The sequence below is a fragment of the Myotis brandtii genome, unplaced genomic scaffold, assembly GCF_000412655.1.
Source record: "Myotis brandtii unplaced genomic scaffold, ASM41265v1 scaffold454, whole genome shotgun sequence".
Taxonomy (NCBI): domain Eukaryota; kingdom Metazoa; phylum Chordata; class Mammalia; order Chiroptera; family Vespertilionidae; genus Myotis; species Myotis brandtii.
The window spans coordinates 88,524-113,960 of NW_005367354.1; the positions used below are offsets into that span (position 1 = coordinate 88,524).

The 25,437-nt window shown below is 39.2% G+C and overlaps 2 protein-coding genes and 1 long non-coding RNA gene across 5 annotated transcripts in view; 2 read left to right on the top strand and 1 right to left on the bottom strand.

The window, feature by feature from the left end:
- Nucleotides 1-45: 45 nt before the first annotated feature.
- On the top strand, nt 46-2,208 carry LOC106727597. The gene is made up of 2 exons (XR_001363827.1): nt 46-95; nt 217-2,208. It is a non-coding gene; the product is annotated as an uncharacterized LOC106727597 (long non-coding RNA).
- Nucleotides 2,209-2,339: 131 nt separating this feature from the next.
- TRMT61B (tRNA methyltransferase 61B) overlaps nt 2,340-25,437 on the top strand; it is a 36,876-nt gene continuing 13,778 nt past the window's right edge. The window contains exons 1-7 of one of the 2 annotated variants that reach the window (XM_005874836.2): nt 2,340-4,204; nt 6,249-6,351; nt 9,607-9,797; nt 12,800-12,891; nt 14,064-14,311; nt 14,919-14,996; nt 15,082-15,387. In XM_005874836.2, coding sequence (XP_005874898.1) covers nt 3,281-4,204; nt 6,249-6,351; nt 9,607-9,797; nt 12,800-12,891; nt 14,064-14,311; nt 14,919-14,996; nt 15,082-15,125 — 1,680 coding nt within the window. In that variant the 5' untranslated portion in view covers nt 2,340-3,280 and the 3' untranslated portion in view covers nt 15,126-15,387. Of the gene's footprint in view, nt 4,205-6,248; nt 6,352-9,606; nt 9,798-12,799; nt 12,892-14,063; nt 14,312-14,918; nt 14,997-15,081; nt 15,388-25,437 lie in introns of those variants that run through there. The other variant, XM_014546627.1, reaches the window with a different exon arrangement.
- Nucleotides 4,511-25,437, bottom strand: part of SPDYA (speedy/RINGO cell cycle regulator family member A) — a 36,901-nt gene continuing 15,974 nt past the window's right edge. Inside the window, exons 7-10 of one of the 2 annotated variants that reach the window (XM_014546628.1) lie at nt 24,165-24,456; nt 6,549-6,596; nt 5,360-5,436; nt 4,511-4,642 (exon numbers count right to left, since the gene is read on the bottom strand). In XM_014546628.1, the coding sequence (XP_014402114.1) occupies nt 5,369-5,436; nt 6,549-6,596; nt 24,165-24,456 (408 nt within the window). In that variant the 3' untranslated portion in view covers nt 4,511-4,642; nt 5,360-5,368. Of the gene's footprint in view, nt 4,643-5,359; nt 5,437-6,548; nt 6,597-14,697; nt 15,481-24,164; nt 24,457-25,437 lie in introns of those variants that run through there. The other variant, XM_005874835.2, reaches the window with a different exon arrangement.

Consider the following 25,437-nt stretch of genomic DNA (forward strand, 5'->3'; position numbering starts at 1 on the left):
TTCGCGACGCCAGAGAACGTGGGGCGGGCCCGACCGGCGGACGGTGGCCCGCTGGGCCCAATGCTAACTTGTACTAAGTATCGTGGACGCGTGGGGTAAGTGGACCGTGCGTTGCAGGGCAGGGCCCATTCCTTTAAAACAAAAGAGTGGTTTGGGTTGTTTATTTGTTTTTGAAACTGTTTATTTTTCATCCACCTTATCTCCATTCTGTTTAAGAGTTTGTGGAAGAACAACTTAAGACCACGCAGTGGGTGTCCCTACCCGTTCAGCGGCCTGAGCAGTGGGGGCTGCAGAGCAGTCTTCTGTGGCAGGCCGAGTGCTGAGTCTTCAATAGGAAACTGCTGAATAGGCACAGAGGCACCTGCTCGTCATCAGACCCACCCCTGGCCTCGGGTTGAGCTGCAGTGAACTCCGGAGCTGGAGCAGCCCTTTCACCCTAAAATTCTCTCTCTTTTCAATCTCTCCAGGCTCTCTGTAGTAGAGATCAGGCATGACCTCCCATGGATGTTCACGGGAGATGGTGCCGCGCTTGCACAGAACTTCCCGAGCCAGCATCCACCACATTAGACCCACTGAGTGAGCTCCTTGCTGTTGCAAGGGCTGGCAAAGTCCACATTGCACAGAGGAGAGTCTGCGTGACACAGCGCAGTGGTCGGCAGGTTATAATATAAGACGTGTCTGTGAGGAGCTGGTGGTCAGCGATAGATCAGTAATCACCAGGAGTCTCGGCTCCCGTAAGACTACCTGGGTGTGGTTGGTGAAGATTCCAGGAGTAAAGCAGCTGGCAGTAAGAGCGGCTCCAGTGACAAACTCAGCTTGCTGGCCAGCATTCCTGGACGAGATGACACTGGCGTCAGCAGGGGTTTCAATGGCAACAGTGGCACGAACTGCCAGCAGGAGCCTCTCCCAGGTGCTCTTCAGATTTATGATGTAGATGCCATCACTTTTCCTTTTGTAGATGTGCTGTTCCATTTGGAAGTCAAGGTTGGTGCCACCTAAGTGGGTTCCTGCTGTAAGGAATTTAAGGACAGGACATCCTCCTCCTTCATTTGCAGGACATCAAGGTCTCTGGACATTGTGAAAGTTTCCATTTCAGTTATGTGGGAACTGAGAACAATGCCATATGGGTAGTGTAGAAAGCTGTTTTCTATTTTTTGTTTTTTAATCCTCACCCCGGGATATGTTTATTGGTTAGAGAGAGAGAGGGGAGTGGAGGAGGGAGAGAGAAAGAGAGAAACATGGATGTGAGAGAGAATCAGTTGCCTTCTTTACATGCCCCAAACGAACCCGTAACCTAGGTATGTGCCTTGACTTGGAATTGAACCCGAAACTATTTTTGGTGTATAGGGATGATGCTTCAATCAGTTGAGCCACCCAGACAGGGCAAAGCTGTTTTTGTTTTTTTAATAACATGATTAAATAAATGTTTAAAAGAAATATTCACTTATAATCGTGCACTTATAACTGCACAATTGTAACAATTGTTTCCATTTTTGCCTAACGACTTCCAATCTATAATCATGTATACACATAATAATAATGTATTCAGTCATAACAGTGTAAAAGTAAGTGAATGGTGCCATTAGTTGAATTGGGAAAACAAGTTTGGATGGAGTGGAAATCAAGAGTTCTATTTTGGACAGTTAAGTACGATATGCCTATTAGACATCCAAATAGAGTTGTTCAGTAGGAACTTGGATGTGTGAGAAGATCACTGCTAGAGATACAGATTTTGGATGCATTAGAAGACATGCTATTTGAAATGGTGGGGCTGGTCAAATTATATTGAGTGGTGTCTAATAGAAATGGAAATTCACAGGACTTGACCACTGATCAGAGGTTGTAAGTGTGCATATGTCTGTACCAGAGAGAGCTTCACAGAGAGAAAAGTCACACGACTTGGAACTTTTTAGCCTAGAAATAATAGAAAATCGTGTGATTTTAACTGATACAGGGAATAGAAGAGAACTAGAAGAACAAAAAGGAGAAAGGAGGAAATAATGAGTTCAGTTTGGATCATGCTGAGTTCGAGGCACTAATAGGTCAACCAGAGATGGAGTCTAGCAGTTTAAATTATGAATTTTATTTTAATTTTTTTTAAAGATACAAGAGCCTGTTTATAATTTCCCATTGTCTCTTCAATAGTGAACACTGCTTCAGCTACTTTACCCCTCAATAGACTTTTTTTCCCCGACCTTTCCTATTTTTTTTTTAAAAAAATATTTTTATTGATTTCAGAGAGGAAGGGAGAGGAGAAAGAGATAAAAACATCAACAATGAGAGAAAATCACTGATAGGCTGCCTCCTGCATGCCTCACACTGGGGATCAAGCCTACAACCCAGGCATGTGCCCTGACTGGGAAGCAAACCGTGATCTCCTGGTTCATAGGTCGACACTCAATCACCGAGTTACTCAGGCCAGGCAATCAACAGACTTTTGAGCAGCTCTTGGAATACAACCACTATTTACATTAGATTGAAAATGTCCTATTTACAAGTTTTAGGAACACACTCATTTATTAAGTGGGGATTGCCTAAATTAGCAAGCATGCACCTGTGAGAGAAGATGCTAATTGCCTCCAAATCCACATTTTCTCCTTCAATATTAATAGAATTTCAGATTTTTAGTTAGGCCTATGGTCAGCTCTAATAAAAACTAAATTTCGGGGGGAGGATGGGAGCAGGCTGGAAAAAGTTAATGGGGGGAAAAGGAGGACCTATGTAATACTTCTAACAAAGAGTTTTTAAAAAAAACCACCTAAATTTCTCAGCTTCCCTTGCAGCTACATCTGTCCATGTAATTAAGTCCTAGTCAATGAAATGTAAGCAGAAGTGATATGTGCATTTTCAGGAAAATATTTTTAAGGAAAGAGGGCATGACCTTCTTCCCTCTTCCTCCTTCTCACTGACTGAAATTGGGATGTAATGGCTGGAACTTGAGCAGCCATATCAAACTCTAACATAATCTTTGGAATAAGAGCACACCCAGGAATACCTGACACTTCAGGAAGGAACCCGGCAGGGCTGGGCGGGGAAGGAGCGCGGGTCGGCGGGTGGCGCGTCCAACCGCCGCCTGTCAAACGCCACTCGGGGCGTTTTACTTGCACCCCCTGGGGGCGACCCGGAGACGTCCGTGTTCCTGGCCACGACAGCGCAGGCCCTGGTACAGAATTTAGCGCTTTCACGGGCTCTGTCGCTCCTAACCCTCCTGTCCCCGGCGAGGCGGTTGGAGACTTGCCAACGGTCAACTGCTTAGACTGTCGACACTTCCAAGAAGAAAATGGCCCCCGGGGGCTTGGGACGCGCTCCTGGGACTGTCACGGAGCGAGCACTTGGCGGCCCCGCGCCCCCGGCTCGGCCTCCAGCCCCTCAGGACGCAGGCGCGGTCACTGAGCTCTCCCCGCGGAGACTCTCCGGACCGCACCCGCGCCGGCGCGTTGGGCGGCGAGAGGCGGGGCCTCGCCAGGCCCTACGTCACTTCCGTGGGACGGCGCGGGCGCGAGTCAGCATGTTGTCAGCCGTTCGCCGCGGTCCAGTCCTGCTCCGGCTGCGGCGCTTCAGGCGGCGGCCGGGGGTCGCGCCCTGTCCGTCCCTGCGCGACCTTGGACGGGAGCCCGTCGAGAGAGCTCGGTCCCGGTGTAGCGACTCCTCGCAAAGAGACGCGCGAGATGGACGGAGAGAGCGCGAGGCCGCGCCGAAGAAGGCTCCCGCCGCAGAGTCGCCTCCATCACTCCCTCCGAGCGGCCGGGGCATTGGGGCCAGATGTCTTTCGTCACTGGAAAGCCTCCGACCGCCGGCGCCTCGAGAGGAGCCATCCCTTCGAGAGCGCGAGGACTCGAGCGGAGACCTGGCCCTGTCCGATCCCGCACACCGGGCGTCCGGGGGTTCCTCCCTGCCCGCCCTGGTGGCAGAACTTCACGGCTCCTCTCCCTGGTCCACTTCCAGGGAGGAGCCCTTTCGGGCTGGGGAGCTGATTTTAGCTGAGACTGGGAAGAGAGAAACACAATTTAAAAAATTGTTTCGGCTGAGCAACGCCGGGCGTTTAAATAGCAGCTGGGGGGTAGTCCCGTTCAGCGACATCGTGGGGAAGTTCCCCGGCCAGATGCTGAGGAGCTCCTTTGGTAAGCACTTCCTGCTGAGGAGGCCGGCACTGGAAGACTATGTGTTACTGATGAACAGAGGTCCTGCCATAACGTATCCGAAGGTAACGCCATGGGAGTTAGGTGCATACTGGCTCCAGAAAGAGCAAAGGAGATCAGCACCGCAGACCTGATTCACCTACTTAAAGCACTTCTCAGGTGGTTCGGGTTTTTATTGTTCTCAGTCTATTAAAAAAAAAATCATGGATATGACTTTTTTTAAAAGATATTTTTTATTGATTTCAGAGAGGGAGAGAGATAGAAACATCAATGATAGAATCATTGATTCTCTCGTCATTGATTTGCCTCCCGCACCCCCCCTACTGGGGATCGAGCCAGCAACCCGGGCATTGCCCTTGACTGGAATCAAACCCGGGACCCTTCAGTCCGCAGGCCCAGGCTCTATCCACTGAGCCAAACCGGCCAGGGCTATGGATATGACTTTTATGCCAATTTTAGGAGGAAACAGCCAGATTTTAATTTGGGAGTCTCGATTCTCTAATCTGTAAAGTGAAAAGAATATCAATTTACTACATAGAGTTAAGTGAACTCACTAGGCACATAATAAGTACTTATATTTGTTCCCCATAATTCTAAGTTTGCAAGTTCAGCATTCAGCGTGTTGAACTCTTTTGGGGACAATTTTTTAGTACCGTTATGGTGATATTTTAATCATATTTCATTTGATAAGGCATGTTACTAGAGGTATGTTATCAACTATAGATAAATTACTATGCTTTCCCTTTAGAAAAAGTTTTGTATTAACACAGCTAAAATTAAACACTAAACATAAAAGGAATATCCTTTATGAATAAATTAACTACCTAGTTCAGTGATGGCGAACCTTTTGAGCTCGGCGTGTCACCATTTTGAAAAACCCTAACTTAACTCTGGTGCCGTGTCACATAAAGAAATTTTTTGATATTGCAACCATAGTAAAACAAAAACATTTTTGATATTTATATATTTAAATGCCATTTAACAAAGAAAAATCAACCAAAAAAATGAGTTCACATGTCACCTCTGACACGCGTGTCACGCGTGTCACAGGTTCGCCATCACTGACCTAGTTCCTAGAATCTTATACTAATCATCCATTGCTAGCAGTTTATTTCAATCCTTAATTACAGTCACAGTCCTTGGGCAGGTTGTTCCTTTGTAACAACTCCTATTCCCAGATGCGGAGACACTCATTATTTATTCAGCAAATAATCACCTACCTTCTATGTTCAGGGCACTACTTTAGGGAGGTAGAATGGTGAACCACAGTCCTTGCTCTTAATACAGACCTTACATCCTAGAGGAGGTGACAAAGAAAAAAACAAGTAAATGAAAGAATATGATAATTTCAGGTAGTGCTGAGTGTCATGAAGATACAGTAATGTTGTATTGGGTGACGTGGGGGAAGAGAATTTTTTTATGTCTGGTGGTTAGAGAAGGTGTCCAAGGAGGTACATTATTTTAAAAATCCTCAACCCAGGATAGTTTTTCTATTGATCTTTTTAAGATAGAGAGAAAAACATCCATGTGAGAGACACACATTGACTGGTTGCCTCCCACATGCTCCCAGACCCGTCCAGGAATGACTGGACCTGGATCCAATTTGCAACCCGAAATCCGTTCCCTTGACCAGGAATCTAACTGCAACCCTTCGGTCCACGGGCCGACACTATAACCACCACTGAGCAAAACTGGCCAGGGCTCCAAGGAGGTACAATTGATAAACACAATTTAAGGAAAAGCCAGTCATGCAAAGAGGTAGGAGCCAAGGGTTCTTGCAAAGGTGAAAGTATTGCAGAATTCAATAGTTTTGTGTTCACCGCTGTTTTTTTCAAAGTTGTTTCTACCTTGTGATTGTTTCCTTAAATTCCCCACTTTGTCTTTAAACTAGGAGCTCCTATTGTACTTATTGTCTATAATTTCAGTATTATACTGCTTTATTAGCTAATTGATTCTTGAATCTCTTATTTCATCAAGTAAAATATAAACTCTTGCTAGGCAGGGCCAGGGTTTAATCCTTTTTTGTCACTTTTTCTCCAAGTCCAACATGATATTTGATAAGAGTTGGTGCTTAGTACGTATTTATTGATTAGTTTGTTTAAATCATAGGATATAAGTATGATGCTGTTGATGATGAATATTCACCCAGGAGATACTGTTTTGGAAGCTGGCTCTGGCTCTGGTGGAATGAGCTTATTTTTATCCAAAGCAGGTAAGAGAGTGGGATAAAAGGAGCTGAATTTAGATAACAAAGAAAACATTTAATCCGTTCATAATGACAGAAAGTTAGATAAAGATGTTTCAGAAAATATTCACATGACTTTGGGATATAAAGAATTCTCTTTAAAACCAAATGTAAGCAACTACATTTTTTCCCCATTTTGTACATTTTTCCAGTCACTCTCTTACCTTTTGCTTTGCTTTCTCTTGCTCCTCTCATGCTTTTTAATGCTTCTACTTAAAAAACAAACAAACAAAAAAAAAACACTAAGCTTTTTATTGGAGCATAACATAGCTACAGGAAAGTGCATGGATCATAAATGTATATCTCAGTGAATTTTTTCTTTTTAATCCTCACCCAAGGGTATTTTTTCCATTGATTTTTAGAGAGAATGTAAGAGAGAGGGAAAGACAGGATTGGTTGCCTCCTGCATGAGCCCTGATTAGGGCCCAGGCGGAGAGGAGCCTGCAACTAAGATACGTGCCCTTGACCAGAATTGAACCTGGGGCCCTTTGGTCCACAGGCTGACCCTCTATCTACTGAGCCAAACCAGCTAGGGCTCAGTGAATTTTTAAATAGTGGCCACCCGCATGTAGTTATTACCCAGAGCAAGATAGGGAATGGTACTGCACCACAGAAGCCTCCCATGTTCCCTATCAGTCCTTATCCTCCCAAAAGGTAACCACTATTCTGACTTTTATCATAATTGATTAGTGTTACTTGTTTTAAACCTCATATAAAAGGAATCACACAGTATGTACTCTTTTGAGTCTGGCTACTTTCATTCAACATTCTGTTTGTGAGATTCAGCCATTGCATATAGCATTAGTGCTTTCATTCTAGTTGCTATATAGTTACTCCATTTTATAAATAAATCACAATTTATCCATTCTACTCCTGGTGGGCATTTGAGATGAATATTATGAATAGTGCTGCTCTGAATATTCTTGTACTTGTTAAAAATAGTGCCAGATGAATTCTCAGTATGAGAGAATATAGAAGGAGGAGGGCTGTCAGTGCTGGGCTGACATACTGTTACAGGTAAAGGATTGTTGGTGTTCATAAATAAATCCTATATAATAAAAGCCTAATATGCTGTCTGGTCGTCCAGTCAGCCATTCAACCAATCAAAGCGTAATATGCTAATGATATGCTAAGGCCACTCAATAGCTTGCTGTCACGTGCACTGACCACCAGGGTGCAGATGCTCAATGCAGGAGCTGCCCCCTGGTGGTCAGTGCGCTCCCATGGCGGGAGTGCCGCTCAGCCAGAAGCCGGGCTTGCAGCTGGTGAGTGCAGCAGTGGTAGCGGGAACCTCTCCTGCCTCTGAGGGCTCCCGGACTGCGAGAGGGCACAAGCCGGGCTGAGGGACTCCCCCCCACCCCCACCCCGAGTGCACAAATTTCGTGCACCAGGCCTCTAGTTAATCATAATACAGAACTAAGTTAAAGCTAGATCATGGAAAATTTTTCTGTCTTTAAGAAAGTCTTTACATAGTCAGTTGCTAAAAGTACTGATTGAAGGGAGCACCTGATCAAAAATCAAGAAGTATATAGTAAATATCTGTTCATGTTTCCACCACTTGATGTCTGGTTACAGTTATCCTAGTTGATTATCCTATGATCACGTAACTCCTCTGAGTGTCAGGATTGCTTTCCCTTCCTCACCTAATTATAGACTCCTGAACAGTGACAGAACTCTCTGGGTAGATTTTTAAAAAATCATTTATGTTGTTCCTTATTGATGCATTCTATTTTTTTTTATTCATTTTTTTAAACTAATAAACTGTCAGAGCAGTTGTAGGTTTATATGGGTCAGTTTTATAAAGATTACAGATAGAAATATGCTGCATTAATCTTAAACCTTTTGTTCTTTGACCTAGTGCCATTACATACAAACAGAATCCAGCTTATACTAAATCAGGAAATTCATTTTGGCTCCTCATATCTTTTGTTTGAATCTAATTAAAGGCAGTAATTTCTTCACAATCTGTGACAGATTCCTGAATGCATTTGACAAAGTGAATTTATAAAAATTTGTAATACAGGAGTGCCCGTATTTCTAATATCTATAGTATTGGCGGAATGTCATGTTATGAATAATCGCAAATTATGAGTGATCAAAAAATTATTGCTACTTACCTTTGGAATGGATTTTCCCCTCTATAATTATATTTTCCAATTGTTTATCTTATGCTACTATTAGCATTAATTTTTATCCCTTGAGAACATGATGACTTGCAGCTGGACTTACATTTCAAAAGACATCTTGTAATGTAAACTTTTCATTAATAAAACTACAGACTGATTGATCTGGGATAGCCTCCAAATGATAGCAAAGCACCTCAGATAGAGGTGGGTGGAAAACGAATTGCCTTACTAAAATGCGGTAGTTTTTTTGTGAAACAGCAGTATTACTGTGCTAAATAGTTTAAAAGTTCTTTAGGCACACACAAAAATACAAATATTTTTTAAATATGTGGAAGGTCTAACCTCATTCATAACAAAAGAAATACAAATTAAAACAACAATGATAAACTATTCAGTTTTAGATTGACATAGATAAGTTTGAGAGAGAGTATAGAGAAATAGGCACTCAAATACATTGTTGGTAGAGTATAAATTGGTATCACTTTTTTGGAGGACAATTTGGTAATAATTTTCAAAATAAAAAATTCACATACCCCCTTGAGCCAGCATGTACATTTTTAGGAATTCTGTAGATATATTGGCTCATGCATATAAAAATTTGGGCATAATAAATTTCATTGCAATATTGTTTATAATAGTGTAAGACTAGAAACAAACTAAATTTTTATTGGTGATTGCTAAATAAATTATGCCATAGCCATACAATGGAATATAAAAACTGTTAAAAATAATGCAGTAGATTGTTAATCACTGAAATGGCACAATAAGTATAAAGGAAGGTAGAGGATACAATATATCACAATGTGTGTTAAAAATAAAGAAGTACTTGCACACTTGTGTAGGCACTAACTATCTTGGGAAGGCTAAATAACTAGTATGGTTACCCCTGAAGAGAGAGGTTGATTGGGTATCTGGGATGGGATAGAGACTTTTGTAAACTTGAACTATTTGAATTATTTTTTTCACATCCATAGAACTTTTTTTGTGTGTGTCGGGGAATCAACCGGGACCCATATAATACCTTTTTACAATATAATTTTTATGTTCTTTTATGAACTAATTAATTCTATGAAATGTCATAAATTATCTGTTTAAGTTGGATCACAAGGACGGGTCATAAGTTTTGAAATACGAAAAGACCACCATGAACTGGCTAAGAAGAATTACAAACACTGGCGTGATTCATGGAAAATTAGTCATGTAGAAGAGTGGCCAGACAACGTGGATTTTATTCATAAAGATATTTCAGAAGCAAGTGAAGACATAAAATCTTTAAAATTTGATGCGGTAAGTTATCAAAAGTGGTTCCTAGGATATTGCTTAATACTGTGTGTGAAGAAAACCAGGGTCACAGTTCTTTTGTATGGGAGAGGGTCTTCCTTCATTATTTGCCCCATTTCTGTATCTGGCATGGAAAGAATATTTTTCCTTCAATATCATGGTGGGATTTAGAGTAGAGAGACTTACTGATTCAGTTGCCAAAGTTATTAATAAATATGGGGTAGTGAACAAGGAGGAGGAGTTGAGCATCATAAACCTCAGCATTTTTAGATAAAGCAGTGTTGGGAGCATATTGAACCCAGCACCTGACCTCATGTTGTGAGATTTTGGGGGAATAAATAGCTTCTATTTGAGAGGGAACAGGCAGGAGGTATCTTAGACAGTTAAAGTCGAGATGTAGAAGAGTATTTATTAACAATGTTGAGGATTCATTCTGACTCCTGTGCATCTCTCACATTTCACAGCCAATCCTATTTGGCTCTTACCTTTTCAAAATTTATACCACTTCTCATCACATCCAATGCTGTTTGCTGTTGCGAGCCATCATTATCCTTCCTTACCCTCCCCAGTCTTTTTTTTTTTTTTTTATATTTTTATTGATTTCAGAGAGGAAGGGAGAGGGAGAGAGATTTTGAACCATCAATGATGAGAGAGAATCACTGATCGGCTGCCTCCTGCACGCCCCCTACTGGGAATCGAGCCCGCAACCCGGGCTTGTGCCCTTGACCAGAATCAAACCTGGGACCCTTCAGTCCACAAGGCAACGCTCTATCCATTGAGCCAAACCAGCTAGGGCCTTTTCTATAGTTTTAAAAGTATGTCATAATATACTTAATGACACCAAATTATACATTTAAAATGGCAAGTTTTGTTATATTTAACATGGAAAAAAGATTTATAAAAAGTCAGATTATATCATTCTTTGAAACTCTCCAGTGGCTTTTTCTCCTCCTAAGTAAGATTCTACATAATCTGTCCCTCTCCCGCTCCCACATCTCCACCATTCAGAACTCATCTCTTACCATCCTCCCCATTTTGTCTCCAGTGACAGTGGCCTTTTCAGACTCCAACTATCATACAGCCTCAGAGCATTTGTATTTGCTGGTCTCTCTGCCTCAGCACACTTTCCCTTTAAGTTTCCACAGGGTAAGCTTAATCATTTTCTTCAGGTCTCATCACTGACCAGCCTATGTATAAAACAGCACCTTCTTTCCCTGCCCTCATATTCTCTATCCCTCATATTCTGCTTTATAATCATGTAGGTCGTCATGTCACTCATCACCCTCTGACATATATTTATTGGATATTTGTTTAATGTCTGTGCCTTTATCTATCTATCTATATAAAAGTCTAATATGCAAATTGTCCCCTTGGGAGTTCGATCACGTGCACTGACCACCAAGGGGTGGCGCAGAATAAAGGAAGGCCCTGGGGCGACAGCCAGAAGGCCCCAATTGGCCCTGGTTGCCAGCCAGGCCTAGGGACCCTACCTGTGCACGAATTTCATGCACTGGGCCTCTAGTTAGAATTCACTGAGTGGCCAGATTATGACCACCCCATCAGTACTTCATTGACAATTCCAAAAATACTGAATACTGAACTTCCTAAGCAAATACTCTCAAGGTTTTATTATTATTATTATTATTTGCATAACTAATTCACTTCATTGTACTGATGGGGTGGTCATAATAATCTGGCCACTCAGTATATAAGTTCCTATGAAAATAGTATGTAAGCTCCTGTTATATCCTTACCACTTAGCAAAATGCTTGGCACATGAAAGGTGCCCAAATGGTGAATAAATTAATAATGATGCTCCTTGACTCATTAATATTTTTTAAACAAAAACTAAAAAACATCAATAGAATAACTTCTAATTATGTGCTATGCATTATGTAAGTATATTGATGTGCCAACTACTCTTAGCTGTCCGGAATTATCTTTCAGTAATAGTCACTTTATTTTCTATTTTGACCATATTTATTTTGCATGCCCCTGACTGGGGATCCAGTCCACAACTTGGGCATGTGCCCTGACCAGGAATCTAACCAGCAATCCTTTGGTGCACAGATGCCACTCATCCAACTGAGCCACATCAGCCAGGGCTCAAATATGTTTTTGTTTTGTTTTGAAATATATTTTTATTGACTTCAGAGAGGAAAAGAGAGGGAGACATTAATGATGAGAATCATTGATCAGCTGTCTCCTGCATGCCCCTACTGGGGATTGAGCCCACAACATGGGCATGTGCCCTGATCTGGAATTCAACTATACCTTCCTGGTTCATAGGTTGATGCTTAAGAACTGAACCACGCTGGCCAGGCTCAAATATTTTTTTTATATTCAGAAGAAAAATTCTGAATATTAACTTTAGACATTCTAAAGTGTAAGAATCATGTTCTTTCTTTCTTGCATCGATGTTCCTCTCCCTCTCCCTTCCTTTCTAAAAATCAATAAAAAATCTTTAAAAAAAGAAAAATATTTGAGATGTGAATTTCTATTGCCAAAAGCTCAACTAAAGCATTGAAACTTTGTATATACATATGTATGTATATAAAATATAACTAAGGAAGGATTCCTTTATTACCAGCATTGCCCAGTGCAAGACATGCCACCACCATTTTTTTTATTGATTTCAGAGAGGCATAGAAATATCAGTGATGAGAATCATGGATCGTCTGCCTCCTGCACGCCCTCTACTGGGGATAGAGCCTGCAACCTGGGCATGTGCCCTTGACCGGAATCGAACCTGGGACCCTTCAGTCCACAGGCCGACACTCTATCCACTGAGCCAAGCCAGCTAGGGCATGCCATCACCATTTTTATGTAGTACTATGACAAATTGTGTGATAATATATCTTTTGAGGAGCAGTAAAATAAGATAGTAGTACAATATTCAAAAAAATGCAGTACTTTAACTGGGTAATTGCTTTCCAAAAGTGTATCATTTTACCATGATAACCTATGCCGTAAACAGAATTCAGTCTGATTCTCCTTTCCCCCCACAGGTAGCTTTGGATATGTTGAATCCTCAAGTTGCTTTGCCTGTTATATACCCTAATCTTAAACAGGGTGGTACATGTGCTGTATATCTAGCAAAGTGAGTGATGTGGCTATTACTTGTGATTTTAAACACATGTTCATTTTGTAACTGAGTTAGGTATATACACTGAGTGGCCAGATTATTATGACCACCTGACGTTTGTAGGCAGATTAGCCGTACACTGCACCGTACACTGCATGGGATATGGAAGCCGAAGGCCTGTTTGAACACCTTTGCTATCTGCAGTTACCAAGATAAAACGTCTCAAATTCACACAGGAACACAAGGATTGGACAGTCGAGCATTGGAAAAAAGTCATGTGGTCCGATGAATCACATTTCCAGTTGCATCATGCAGATGGCAGAGAATTTGGCGGAAACAGCATTAAAGCATGCACCCCACATGCATGAGTACAACCCTTCAAGCTGGTGGGGGCAGTGTTATGGTTTGGGGCATGTTTTCCTGGCATGATTTGGGCCCTTTAATTTGTGTGGAACAACGTCTGAATAGCACAACATACCTAAGTATTGTTGCTGATCAAGTTTATCCTATCATGTTGATGGCGTATCCCAACGGAGATGGCTTCTTCCAACAAGACAAAGCATCATGCCACGGTGCTCGTATTGTGCAGGAGTGGTTTCAAGAACATGGGGGAGACTTTACCTTGCTTCGGTGGCCCCCACAATCACCAGATCTCAATCCAATTGAGCATTTATGGAATGAAGTTAAAAGAGCCATCAGGCAGCTGGTTCCACAACCATCAAATCTCACAGAACTGGACAGTGCTATTCATCAGGCATGGTGTCAGATTCCTCGCATCACCTTTCAACATCTCGTGGCGTCAATGCCAAGAAGAATTGCCGCAGTATTGAAGGCAAAAGGTGGCCCAACAAAGTACTGATGGGGTGGTCATAATAATCTGGCCACTCAGTGTATGTCACCTTTTAAAACTTAGGAAACTACGTATGTCCCAAATCATTTATATTGCTGCTTAAGTCATCCTTTACATAAATGGCAATATAAGATGCATTTTCTTCGGGCAATTTAGAAGAAACGTTTAAAAAGTGTAATGTGAACAAGTAATGTTAAATTAAGTTCTCTATATTTTTTACTTAGTATTATTTAAAATTGCTTATTATGTGCCCTAGCTTGCATTTTTACTTTTAGGTATAGTAAATTTAAAGTTGTTGTACTAGAAACTTAAAGTACATATTTTACTTTTCTGAAAGCATCACACAGGTTATTGAACTTTTAGATGGAATTCGCATCTGTGAATTTGCTCTCTCATGTGAAAAGATAAGTGAAGTCATTGTCAGAGATTGGTTGGTTTGCCTTGCAAAACAGAAAAATGGAATTTTAGCTCAAAGAGTAGAACCTGAAATCAACGTGGATTTACAATTACAATCTCAAAAGATTAGAGCTGAAGGTGAGATGCTTCAGGATGGCCCTGGTGAGATGCTTCAGGAGGATGGCCACGGTGAGCTTCGGTTTTATTTTATGCATGTGTATGTGATAAGTGGAGAATAGGTTCCTGAGTGTATTGACCAATAAATTATAAAAATGTGTCTGAAGGATTTTTTTTTTGTATTTAAATGTGGTATTTATGCTGTTAAATTAAAATATGTAAGGGACAGAATAATGACTTTGCTTGCCTTTTATAATATTCATATTTTACCTGTGACAAGGAGGTTAACTAAAAAAAACTGAAGGAAAAGAATTTCATAGGACCTGATATGCAAATAAACTGATATTTGCTATTTATGAGGCTGGAATTCTCCAAATTTAGGACTTTGTTGTATGTACACATTATTTAGGCTATGAGCAAATGTTCATATATCCCTTGATTTATTATGAGTTTATCTGTTTAGTTATAAAACCATATATATAACTTTATTATGTAATCCTTGATACATTATTTCTATGAGGTAACTGGCATAATAGCTCCAAAACAAAATGCTAAAAAAAATGTGAAAGAAAAACTTACAGTGATGGGAGATTAATTTGTATTTTAACAGTTTTGAAATATTTGAACAAATTATGAAATATATTATGTAATTTACAATATGTACTTTGTTCTACAACAGAAGAATCTCATTCTGATTTTCCATATGGATCATTTCCCTATGTTGCTAGACCTGTACACTGGCAAACTGGTCATACAGGTGAGTAATGTTTTCAGGCCATATTAAATGGTATTTTCTTCTAATTATTATAATGACCTTTACTTTTTCCCCCCACTTAAATTAGCTTTTCTTGTCAAGTTGAGGAAGTTCAAACCACAACTTAACTGAGTACCTCAGATGACGGCAACTGATTCGAAGACAGAAAAGTATCAAAATAGAACTTTATGTTGCAAATCATTACTTTTGTAGATTGGTATTTTTAGCTATTACTGTGATTTGTATAACTTTTACTTATAATTCTGAAAAATAACAAAAGCTAAAGAAAGATGTGTAGCATTTTAAAACTGCTTAAATGTCCACTTTGACAACTGTCTTGTAGTTAGTTTGACATATTGTAGTTAATGATTCCAAGTTGTTTTAGTTGAGCCATCTCATTCTTCACTTCCTGTAAACCACTCCATAGATTTGTCTTTCTTCATGAAATTAGTTTTCTTTTCTTTGTTTGATTGATCGTCATTGGCTACTGAAATAAAATATGCATTTTAAGATAAGTTTTATGTATCTGTATTTTAAATACATATTTTAATGACTTGTATGTATCTTAAAAGGTACAAAGAAATCTGGGTTATCCTATATCCTATATAATAGAAGCTAAGTGTCCGACCTTTCTATCAGTCACTATGATGCGCACTGACCACCAGGGGGCCGATTGGGACTGGGCCAGACAGACGAACTTGGAGCCCTCCCACGGTCCCTCCCCGGCCCCGATCGTGCACCAGTGGGGTCCCTCAGCCTGGCCTGCACCCTCTCGCAATCCAGGACCCCTCGGGGGATGTCGGGGAGCCGGTTTCGCCCCGATCCCCGCAGGCCAGGCCAAGGGACCCCACCAGTGCATGCATCCGTGCACCAGTCCTCTGGTAGTAAATAATATGGAGAAACTGATAAGATTGATATAATCACCTTAAAAATTGTAACAAAAGATGTAACAATTCTTGCATCACTTTTTTCTTTCCCAGAATCATTTTAACCAGCTTAGAAGAACATCACAATTATTCTGTTACTATATAAATCAAACGCTTGGAGAAATATACTTTATAAATATGAATTAAAACGAAAGTATTATTCACAGGCACCAGTTATTTAGCATTTACCATGTGCCTTACATTGTTTTAAGACCTTTATAGTTTTTTCATTTAGTATGTACAGCTCATCTTTAAGATTATCCATATTTTACAAACAGGTTTAGAGTGGTTAGATTGTTGTTTAAGCATAGATGTTTTATAGGTTTAAAGTAGTAATGCCTAGGAGGATAAATGCTATTCCTTGATTTATCCCTTAAGCTATAGCTATTTTAATTAATATATAAATTCTAAATAATGTTTTACATGGTTTTCATCATGTGGAAAATTTTAACCTAAAATCTCTGCCTTTATAGACTACAGTCTATGGAAAAGCTAGGCATTAATCACATAAATTTGAAACTAAAACTGTTTTATATGCTCCAAAGAAGTTCAGGGTGCTGTAATAAGGGTTTTGCTCTGGTTAAGTAATTACCTGTGAAGTGACAACTGAGCTGAGACCTGACTGGTAAGTAGGAATTGACTACAGAAGGGAAAATGGAAACAAAAAGGCCACTGATGTTAGGGTTGAGTGAAACGGACTGGAAAGATAGGTAAGGGTCAGGCCATACAGGATCTTGTAGCCCTGTGAAGGAGTTGGTTTATCCTAAAAAAAATGGGGTGCCATTTAAGGATTTAATGAAGGGTAACATGCTTAGATCTATGTTTTGAAAAAAAAACACTGTGGTTGCATTTGGAAGACTGATTGAATCATAGAGTGTTCTGGTGCCATCTTTCTGTATGGTAAGTACTATCTGAACACTCAAACAATAATGGATTTATAGTTTTCATAACATTTCCAGATATATAGCAGCTCTGAAGTACATATTTAAATTCCATCATGGAATACTCCTTTTTGTTTAATTAGCAGCAAAATTCTGCCCTTCGTTGTTTTGAATGCAGGCCTTAATTGTACTGATTGGAGAATGGGACTGGCCTAAGAGCAAAGAAAAGTTGTGCCTTCTACTCCTATTTCACGAAAAATAGTTTCTGCTCAGTACACTGTGCTCAGTAGATGCTGAATTGAACAAGATCTAACAGTGTCCATTCTAATTTTGAGTTGAAAATCAAACTACATAAGCAAAAAAGATTTATATAAGTAATCAAAGTTCAGCTTAAGACCTTTCTCCATCTCTCCGTCGAACACTAAGCATGTTTACGGTCTGGTTTATGGAAAATACCTTCTTCTAAAGTTAGATTTCTGTTTATGTCTGGCTCTTACTTACCATAGTGTGAATCCTAGAGATTTGTGAATGACTCATAACTGTCTACCCAGTGTTTTCCAAGGGCCCCCTGCCTTTTCCACCCTGTATATATAGTCAATAAAAGTGCTAATGGTTTTAAGCCTAAACTGGATCATGTATTGTCTCATCTGTTGCCTTGTTTGTTCTAGGGAAAACTTTAGGTGTATAGCTCTTAGATTGTGGAAGACTTTAAGTTCAAACTTTATACTTCAGAGATAATAGGAAACTTCTGAAGGTTATATGGTCATGTAAAAGATAATTTCTTAAAGTCAGTCTGTTAGTGGTATCTGAGTATTCAAAGGAAAGAAAAACTGTTAAATCAGAAATTTCATAGTAATACATAGTATACAACTATGAGGTAGTAATAAATAATAATAATGTGAGGAAAAGGGGCAGATGTAAAAAATATATAGTGAAGGAAGAACCAGACAAGCTGGTAATTTATTGGATGCAGTGGGAGAGAAGCAATATAGTTTCAAACTTTTATCCTCTATTCAGAATCCTTTTCCCTTCTCTGGGCAAAACTGGACTCAGTCAATGGCCAGTTCATATACTTCCTCTGAAAAGCCTTCACCAAGTCCCTCACACACAGAATTAATTTTGGAATCTTTTGTGCTCCTAAATGTTGGTCATGTAATTAGCATTGCCCTTATTATATAACTAATTTATAAGCCCTGATTATGCCTTCATTAAGTGTAAGGGTTTTAAACCTGAATGAGTAGAATAGGGGTGACAAAAATAAGTTCAGAGAAGGATTTTTGAGGAAAAATTATTTGATTTTAGGTTATATAATAGAATGTCCCAGGCCTGTCTACAAAACCAAACTAAGGTTTGGTATATGGTTTTTTTCCCTTGGATTCACTCTAAAATCTGAAGTCTTTAGGTAATATGTACTAATACATATCCATGTTTCAGATGGACTACCCTAGGTGTCATAAGGCTTATTTAAGACAGCATAAGGCAAAGAGAAACAATGTACAGTTGACTCTCGAACAATGTGGGGGGTTAGGAGTGCCAACCTCCCATGCGGTAGAAAATCCGTGTATAACTTGATTTCCCAAAAACCACAATTGGCCCTTTGTATCTGCAGGTTTCGCATCCTGATTCAACTGCAGGTTGAAAACAGTATTTTCAATCCAGGGTTAGGAATCAGTTGATGCAGAAGAGAGACTGTACTAATTGTCTACAGTTGACTGGAAGCCTTACCAATAACCAATAGTCAGTTAACACATCTTATATATTATTATCTATTATATACTATATTATTAAAGTAAGCCAGAGGTAAAAAATGTTAAGAAAATTGTAAGGATAATACATTTACTGTATTTCTTGAAAGAAAAAGGCACATGTAAGTAGACCCATGCAGTTCAATCCTGCACTAAGGGTCAACTAGTTTATTTAATATAAAAATAGCCAGTTTGACTCAGTGAATAGAGCGTCAGCCTGCGGACTGAAGGGTCCCGGATTTGATTCCGGTCAAGGGCACGTACCTTGGTTGCAGGCTCCTCCCTGGCCCAGGAAGCAACCAATGGATGTGTTTCTCTCACATCGATGTTTCTGTCTTTCCCTCTCTCTTCCACTCTCCCTAAAAATATCAATGGGAAAATATCTCTGGCAAGGATTAACAACAACAACAAAAAAACAAAGTGCAGTACATTCAGATAGAACTGGATTCCCATATTGCTGTTTTTCTTGTTGCTGTTTTACCTTGCAACTGTGACTTTTCTTTTTTTTAAATATATTTTTATTTCAGAGAGGAAGTGTGAGATAGAAACATCAATGATGAGAGAGAATCATTGATCAGCTGCCTCCTGCACACCCCACACTGGGGATCGAGTCCACACCCTGGACATGTGCCCTGACTAGGAATCGAACTGTGACCTCCTGATTCATAGGTGGATGCTCAACCTACTGAGCCATGCCGGCAGGGTGCAACTGTGACTTTTCTGAGTTTGTGTCTTCAGCAGTAAAATGAGTATCATAGTGCCACTCAAAGATTTTGGGGGAACAGGTCAGGTGTTAAAAGAGGCTACCTTTATAAAATGCCTAGCACATGATTAGTGAGTGTGATGTACCTAAATTTGTAAAGAATGCCTCATCTATTCCCCCCCAGCCTTGTCAAAAGAAAAATATTATGTTCTTAATAAATGTCATAAACATGTTTATATATAAAACTTGTTTTCTGAACATTTTGTTTTGAGGAAAGAATTTTAACATTTTACCTGAAAAAATGAGAAGTTACTTGCTTGTGTTTGAAAGAAAGAGGGAAGCATTGGTAAGCACCTATTGCTAAGTTTTAGCATAAAAGCCTGGAGCAGAGCATCAGTTCTTTGTGTCTCTTCTGGAGAAAGCTGAATTGAACCACAAACTGTTAGGTGATTCCAGCCACCTTCATGTTGATAGGAGGAAGAAAATTTTGCTAGCAGAGGTCACTACAGGGAATCAGCAGCGCTAAGGCAGCGAGAGACTGATCACTGCTCCTAATAACATTGTTACCCTTAAACCACCCCCTCTCCCTTTCCCAAATACTCCCTTATTAAGCCTTTTTAGGGAAAATGAATTTAAATGTTTAAGTATGATAAATAATTTTTCTTTGTACTGCCTACTCTGTCATCCTGAAACAAAAGGTCTTACATTTATTCAAGTCAATACTCTGAATAAAACAGTTGATGAGTAAATACTTGTTCCTTCCTGTATATGAATTGTCTATCCTAAACCAGGGCTTTATGGCTTTCATCAAGGGAGACGGTGAGCCCTCGCTGGTTTGGCTTAGTGGATAGAGTGCCCATGGACTAAAGGGTCCTGGGTTCAATTCCAGTCAAGGGTACATACCTCAGTTGCAGGCTCAATCCCCAGCCCTAGTCAGGATGCATGTGAGAGACAACCAATTGATGTGTGTCTTTCACGTCTATGTTTCTCTCTATCTCCCTTTCTCCCCCTCCCTTCCATTCTTTCTAAAACTCAATGGAAAAATATCCTCAGGTGAGAATTTAAAAAAAGGGGGACAGGGGAATGGGTGAAAGCACAGTTCTATTTATTCTGTTTACAACTCCCCTAACCGCACTTTAAAAAATATATATATTTTTTTATTGATTTCAGAGAGAAAGGGAGAGGGAGAGAGAGGTAGAAACATCAACGAAGAGAGAGAATCATTGATTAGCTGCCTCCTGCACACACCACACTGGGGAATGAGTCTGTAACCCAGGCATGTGCCCTTGACTGGAATTGAACCTAGGACCCTTCAGTCCGCAGGCCGACACTATATCCACTGAACCAAACTGGCTAGGGCCTAACCACACTTTTCATCCACAATCCCTCAAAGACCTGCTTTTTGGTGTTTTTTTTTCAGAGCAAGGTGACTGGTAGAGCTCTATTCCCTGGCTGCATTCTGATTTCCTGTTAAGATATCAAAGCCTAAAATATAGTGAGTGCTACTGTCCTTGAAACTACAGGAACTAATTTGTATAAAATATAATGCTTCTGTAAATATCTGTTCAAATGCTGGTTGGTATTCTCTTCCAGTTCACTCCATATAAACGTTCATCAGGGACTTGGTTCTTAATGCTTCCACTGCTTCCTTAGTCCATAGCAGTCTGCTGACAGACTTGTGTGGCCCTTATTTTTACCACAAAGGCAGGATTTCATCAAAAGGGGCAGTAAAGCATAAGAGTTAGGAATTCAGGCGCTAGTATAGAGTCATTCCTGGGTTCAAATGTCGCTCCACCATCTTGGGCAAATTGTTTAATCTCTCTAAACCTCAGTTTCTTTATCTGCAAAGTGGAGATAATAGTATTTACCTTAGGTTTGGCTGTGAATAATAAATAAGATTATGGTGTAAAATGCTTAACACAAAATGTTGCCTGGAACATTTTAAACATCTAGTAAATCTTACCTATTATAAGGATCAAAGAGTGTAGGTAAAAGGAGTTGGGAAGTAGGGGAGGGATGCTAGAAGGAAATTCTTATTTTACTATTTCCTATAGTAGACCCTATTTACCTTCAAATATGAGTGAACCAATAAAAATTATGCTTGGAAGTGTTGTGAGGCAATAGACTACATATTCCATGAGTCAAATTTGTGTAGTGATTACTAAGACCAGGAAATGAAACAATGAGACATGACCCCTACCTTCTTAAGAGTCTAGTTTCTCTTTAAGTGAAACTTCAGTGGCCACTGTTAATCTCATAAAGATGCGGTAAAAATAAATAGGTGAAATTCTGAAATAATGTGGGTCTCACAGAGTTAAAAAGAACCATAAGAAATCTATCAGTCCTGTCTTCAGATGGGTGAAAATTTGGAAGAAAGGCTCTCTAAGTAAGAAGGATTTCTGCTAGAATACTATTCTGATTGTTTCAAATTGAGAAATATCAGAGAAATACTATACCTTTATAAATTTAAATAAAAATTGTGTGATTGACTAAAAGTATTTCTAGTTTGTAAGATTATTTTCTAATATAAAACACCATTGTTCAAAGCTACTTAAATCCCAACAAAAATGAAATGTGCAAATAAATATGGTACTTGTACCATGTCATGATTTAAAATCAGGTTTTCAGTGTATAGTATTCCAAAGCTACAGTAATCAAAATGGTATGGTATTGGCATAAAAACAGACACATAGATCAATGGAACAGCATAGAAAGCCCAGAAATAAACTCACACAACTATGGTCAATTAATTTACAACAAAGAAGCCAAGAATGTATGTGTAATTGGGAAAGGATAACGGTGTTGGAATCACTACAAAAGACTTAAACTAGACCACTACTTATACCATGCACAAAAATCTGCTAGCAAAAAGTCCAGGAAGCACAGAGTCTCAAATAAGATAAACCCAAAGAGGTACACACCAAGATGTCATAATTAAAATGCCAAAGATTAAAGACAGAGAATCTTAAAAGCAGCAAGAGAAAAGAGTTGGTTACCTACAAGGGAGCACTCATACGACTGTAAGCTGACTTCTCAACAGAAACTTTGCAGGTCAGAAGGAAGTGGCAAGACATATTTAAAGTGATGAAAATCAAGGCCCTACAACCAAGATTACTCTACCCAGCAAAGCTACCATTTTGAATTGCAGGCCAGATAAAGAGCTTTATATATAGACAAGAGAAAGCTAAAGGAGTTCATTGCTACCAAAACCAATATTACATGAAATGTTAAAGGGTCTTTTTTAAGAAGAAGAAAAAAGATCCAAGTATGGGCAATAAATACATAACTATCAAAAATTGAATCTAAAAATCAAAATAAACAATAAGGCATCTAATGAACAAAATAAACTGATGAATAAAATAGAACCAGCCCAGCTGGTTTGGCTCAGTGGTTGAGCGTCAACCCATGAATCAAGAGGTTATCAGTTCGGTTCCAGGTCAGGGCACATGCCCGGGTTGCATGCTTGATCCCCAATAGGGGTTGTGTAGGAGGCAGCCAATCAATGTGTTTTTCTTTATAGATGTTTCTATCTATTCTTCTCCCTTCCTCTCTCTCAAATCAATAAAAACATATTTTAAAAAATAAATTTAAATTAAAATGAAATAGAACCAGAGGCATGGAAACATGGAACAGACTGGTGAATCTCAGAGGGAAGGGAGGGTGGGTGAGAAGAGATTAACCAAAGAACTTATATGCATACATGCATTACCCATAGACACAGACAGTAAATAGGGTGGTGAAGGCCTGGGGTGGGGTAAAGAAAGGGGGGACATCTGTAATACTCTCAACAATAAAGGTTTTGTTTTTTAAATAGAACTACTATATGATCCAGCAATATCACTGAAGGAAATAAAAACACTATCTCGAAAAGACATCTGCACCCCCATGTTTATTGCCATATTATTTAACAATCTAAGTGTCCACTGACAGATAAATAGCTTTTAAAAATGTGGTATGTGTATACAATGGAATATTATTCAGTCGGAAAAAAGGAAATCCTAACATTTTTGACAACATAGATGGACCTTGAGGGCATGATGCTAAGTAAAATAAATTAGAGAAAAATAAATAATGTGTGATCTCACTTATATGTAGAATCTAAAATAAAATAAAAAATCAAACTCATAGATACATAGTACCTATTGGTGGTTTCAAAAGGCAGGAATTAGGGGGACAGGCAAAATGAATGAATGTGGACAAAAGGTACAAATTTCTAGTTATAAGATAAGTAAGTCCTGGGTATGTAATGTACAGCATGGTGAATACAGTTAACAGTACTGTATTGTATATTTGGAAGTTGCTAAGAAAATAGATCTCCAAAGTTCTCATCCCAAGGAAAGAACTGTAACTATGTAGGTGATGAATGTTAACTTATTGTGGCAATCATTTTGCAATATATACATATCAAATTATATTGTACACCTAAAACTAATACAATGTTATGTATCAATTATATCTCAATTTTAAAAAGTGTATAGAAAAAAAGGAGGGGTAAGACAAAGGACTTCTGTGTTTTTCAACCTTGTAGCATAGTGGTATTAAACTTTTAAAATAAAAAAGTATGGAAGAAAACCAATAGTTAATCACTGATAAAACTAGATGATGAGATTACAAGTAAATTTATTTTCCTTTTAAAATTTCTTTTGAATAAACATTTCAAGTGCTCTTAAAATATTTGAGACCCAGGGTGATTAGGTTTCACTTTAACATAAATCACATTAAAAACCTTTTAGTTTAGGTAAGCTACCAACAAAAACAGTAACACAGACAAAAAGTAACTGAAAAGGGGACAAGTTTCAATACTAATTTAATTCATATTGTTGTAGAATATGTTATGTATCCCTGTCTGTAGGTCAACAACTAACTTGAATTAATAACTTGCATAAATCTAATTCTGACATATCACTAAATCATACCTTGAGGATAGCTATAAGCTTGAGAAGGATCAACTATCTTGCTCATTGAGTTGTGTGATTCCTGAGAATGTTTTTCCATCACCTCTTCTGTATCACTGGATAAAGATGATGATGAAGACAATCCCAGTCTAACATATCTTCCTTTTTTACCACAGAGTGAACAATCTACCGGTGTGGCACTAGGTCCCCGGGGCAGTTGAACTTCATCTCTGTTGTAGTTTCTAACAGCTCCACTGTGATGCACAGAGCGTTCTCGTTGCCATATATAATGGGTTGGAGCAATGGCCATAACCTATAGTGGAAAGCTTTCTTTTAGAATTTTAGTAAGTTTTTTAGATTTAGTAAAACTAAGCACAAAAAATATAACTTAAGAACAGCTATCTCTAGCCCAGCTGGCGTGGCTCAGTGGTTGAGTGTCAACCTATGAACCAGGAGGTCATGGTTCAATTCCCAGTCAGGGCACATGCCCAGGTTATGGGCTTGATTCCCAGTGTTGATCCTCTCTCATCTTGATGTTTTCATCTCTCTCTCCCTCTCACTTCCTCTCTGAAAAAAAGGGAAGGGGAAGGGGAAGGGGAAAAAAGAACAGCTATTTTTAAAACTAGATTTAAAAATCTAAGTTACCAATCTTGAAAAAAAAAAAGCATCTCCAGATACAACAGTATTTACCTATAAAGTGATTCACTGCTTGAACCCATGACAATAATTTAAATTATTTCAAATAGGAAACAGGACTGAAGCAACCTTCTAGGTTTTTCAATTCTGAATATTTTAAGTTTGTGAAAAACAATACAGTTATCCCAAAACAATGATTAACTTTGGAATATACTGGGTTGAGAAGAATATATTTAATTGAGGTTTCCAACTATGTATGTTAGGCTAATCCTAAAATGTTTGCAATTATGACAAGGGATATGGTAAGAACAAAGGTAAGTTACTTAACCTTTCTGTTCCTCAGTTTCCTCATCTGTAACATGAAGAGAATGTGTCTATTATAGAGGGTTGTTGTGAGGATTACATGAATTATTTATGAAGCAATTAAGATTCCTCACTACATTATCAGTCACTGTTGTCTAAGGTTTGTTAGATAAATCACTGCCTTTAGAGTCAGTTTTAGTTTCTTATCCTGGTTCTGCCACTTGCTAGCTGTATGATACTGGTCAAGTTACTTAACCTTTCTGAGGTTCAATTCGTTTATATCTCAAATGGGGATAGTATTCTACCTCAGGGTTGTTCTGATGGTTAGATATGTGTAAAATCTGTATCACATTAT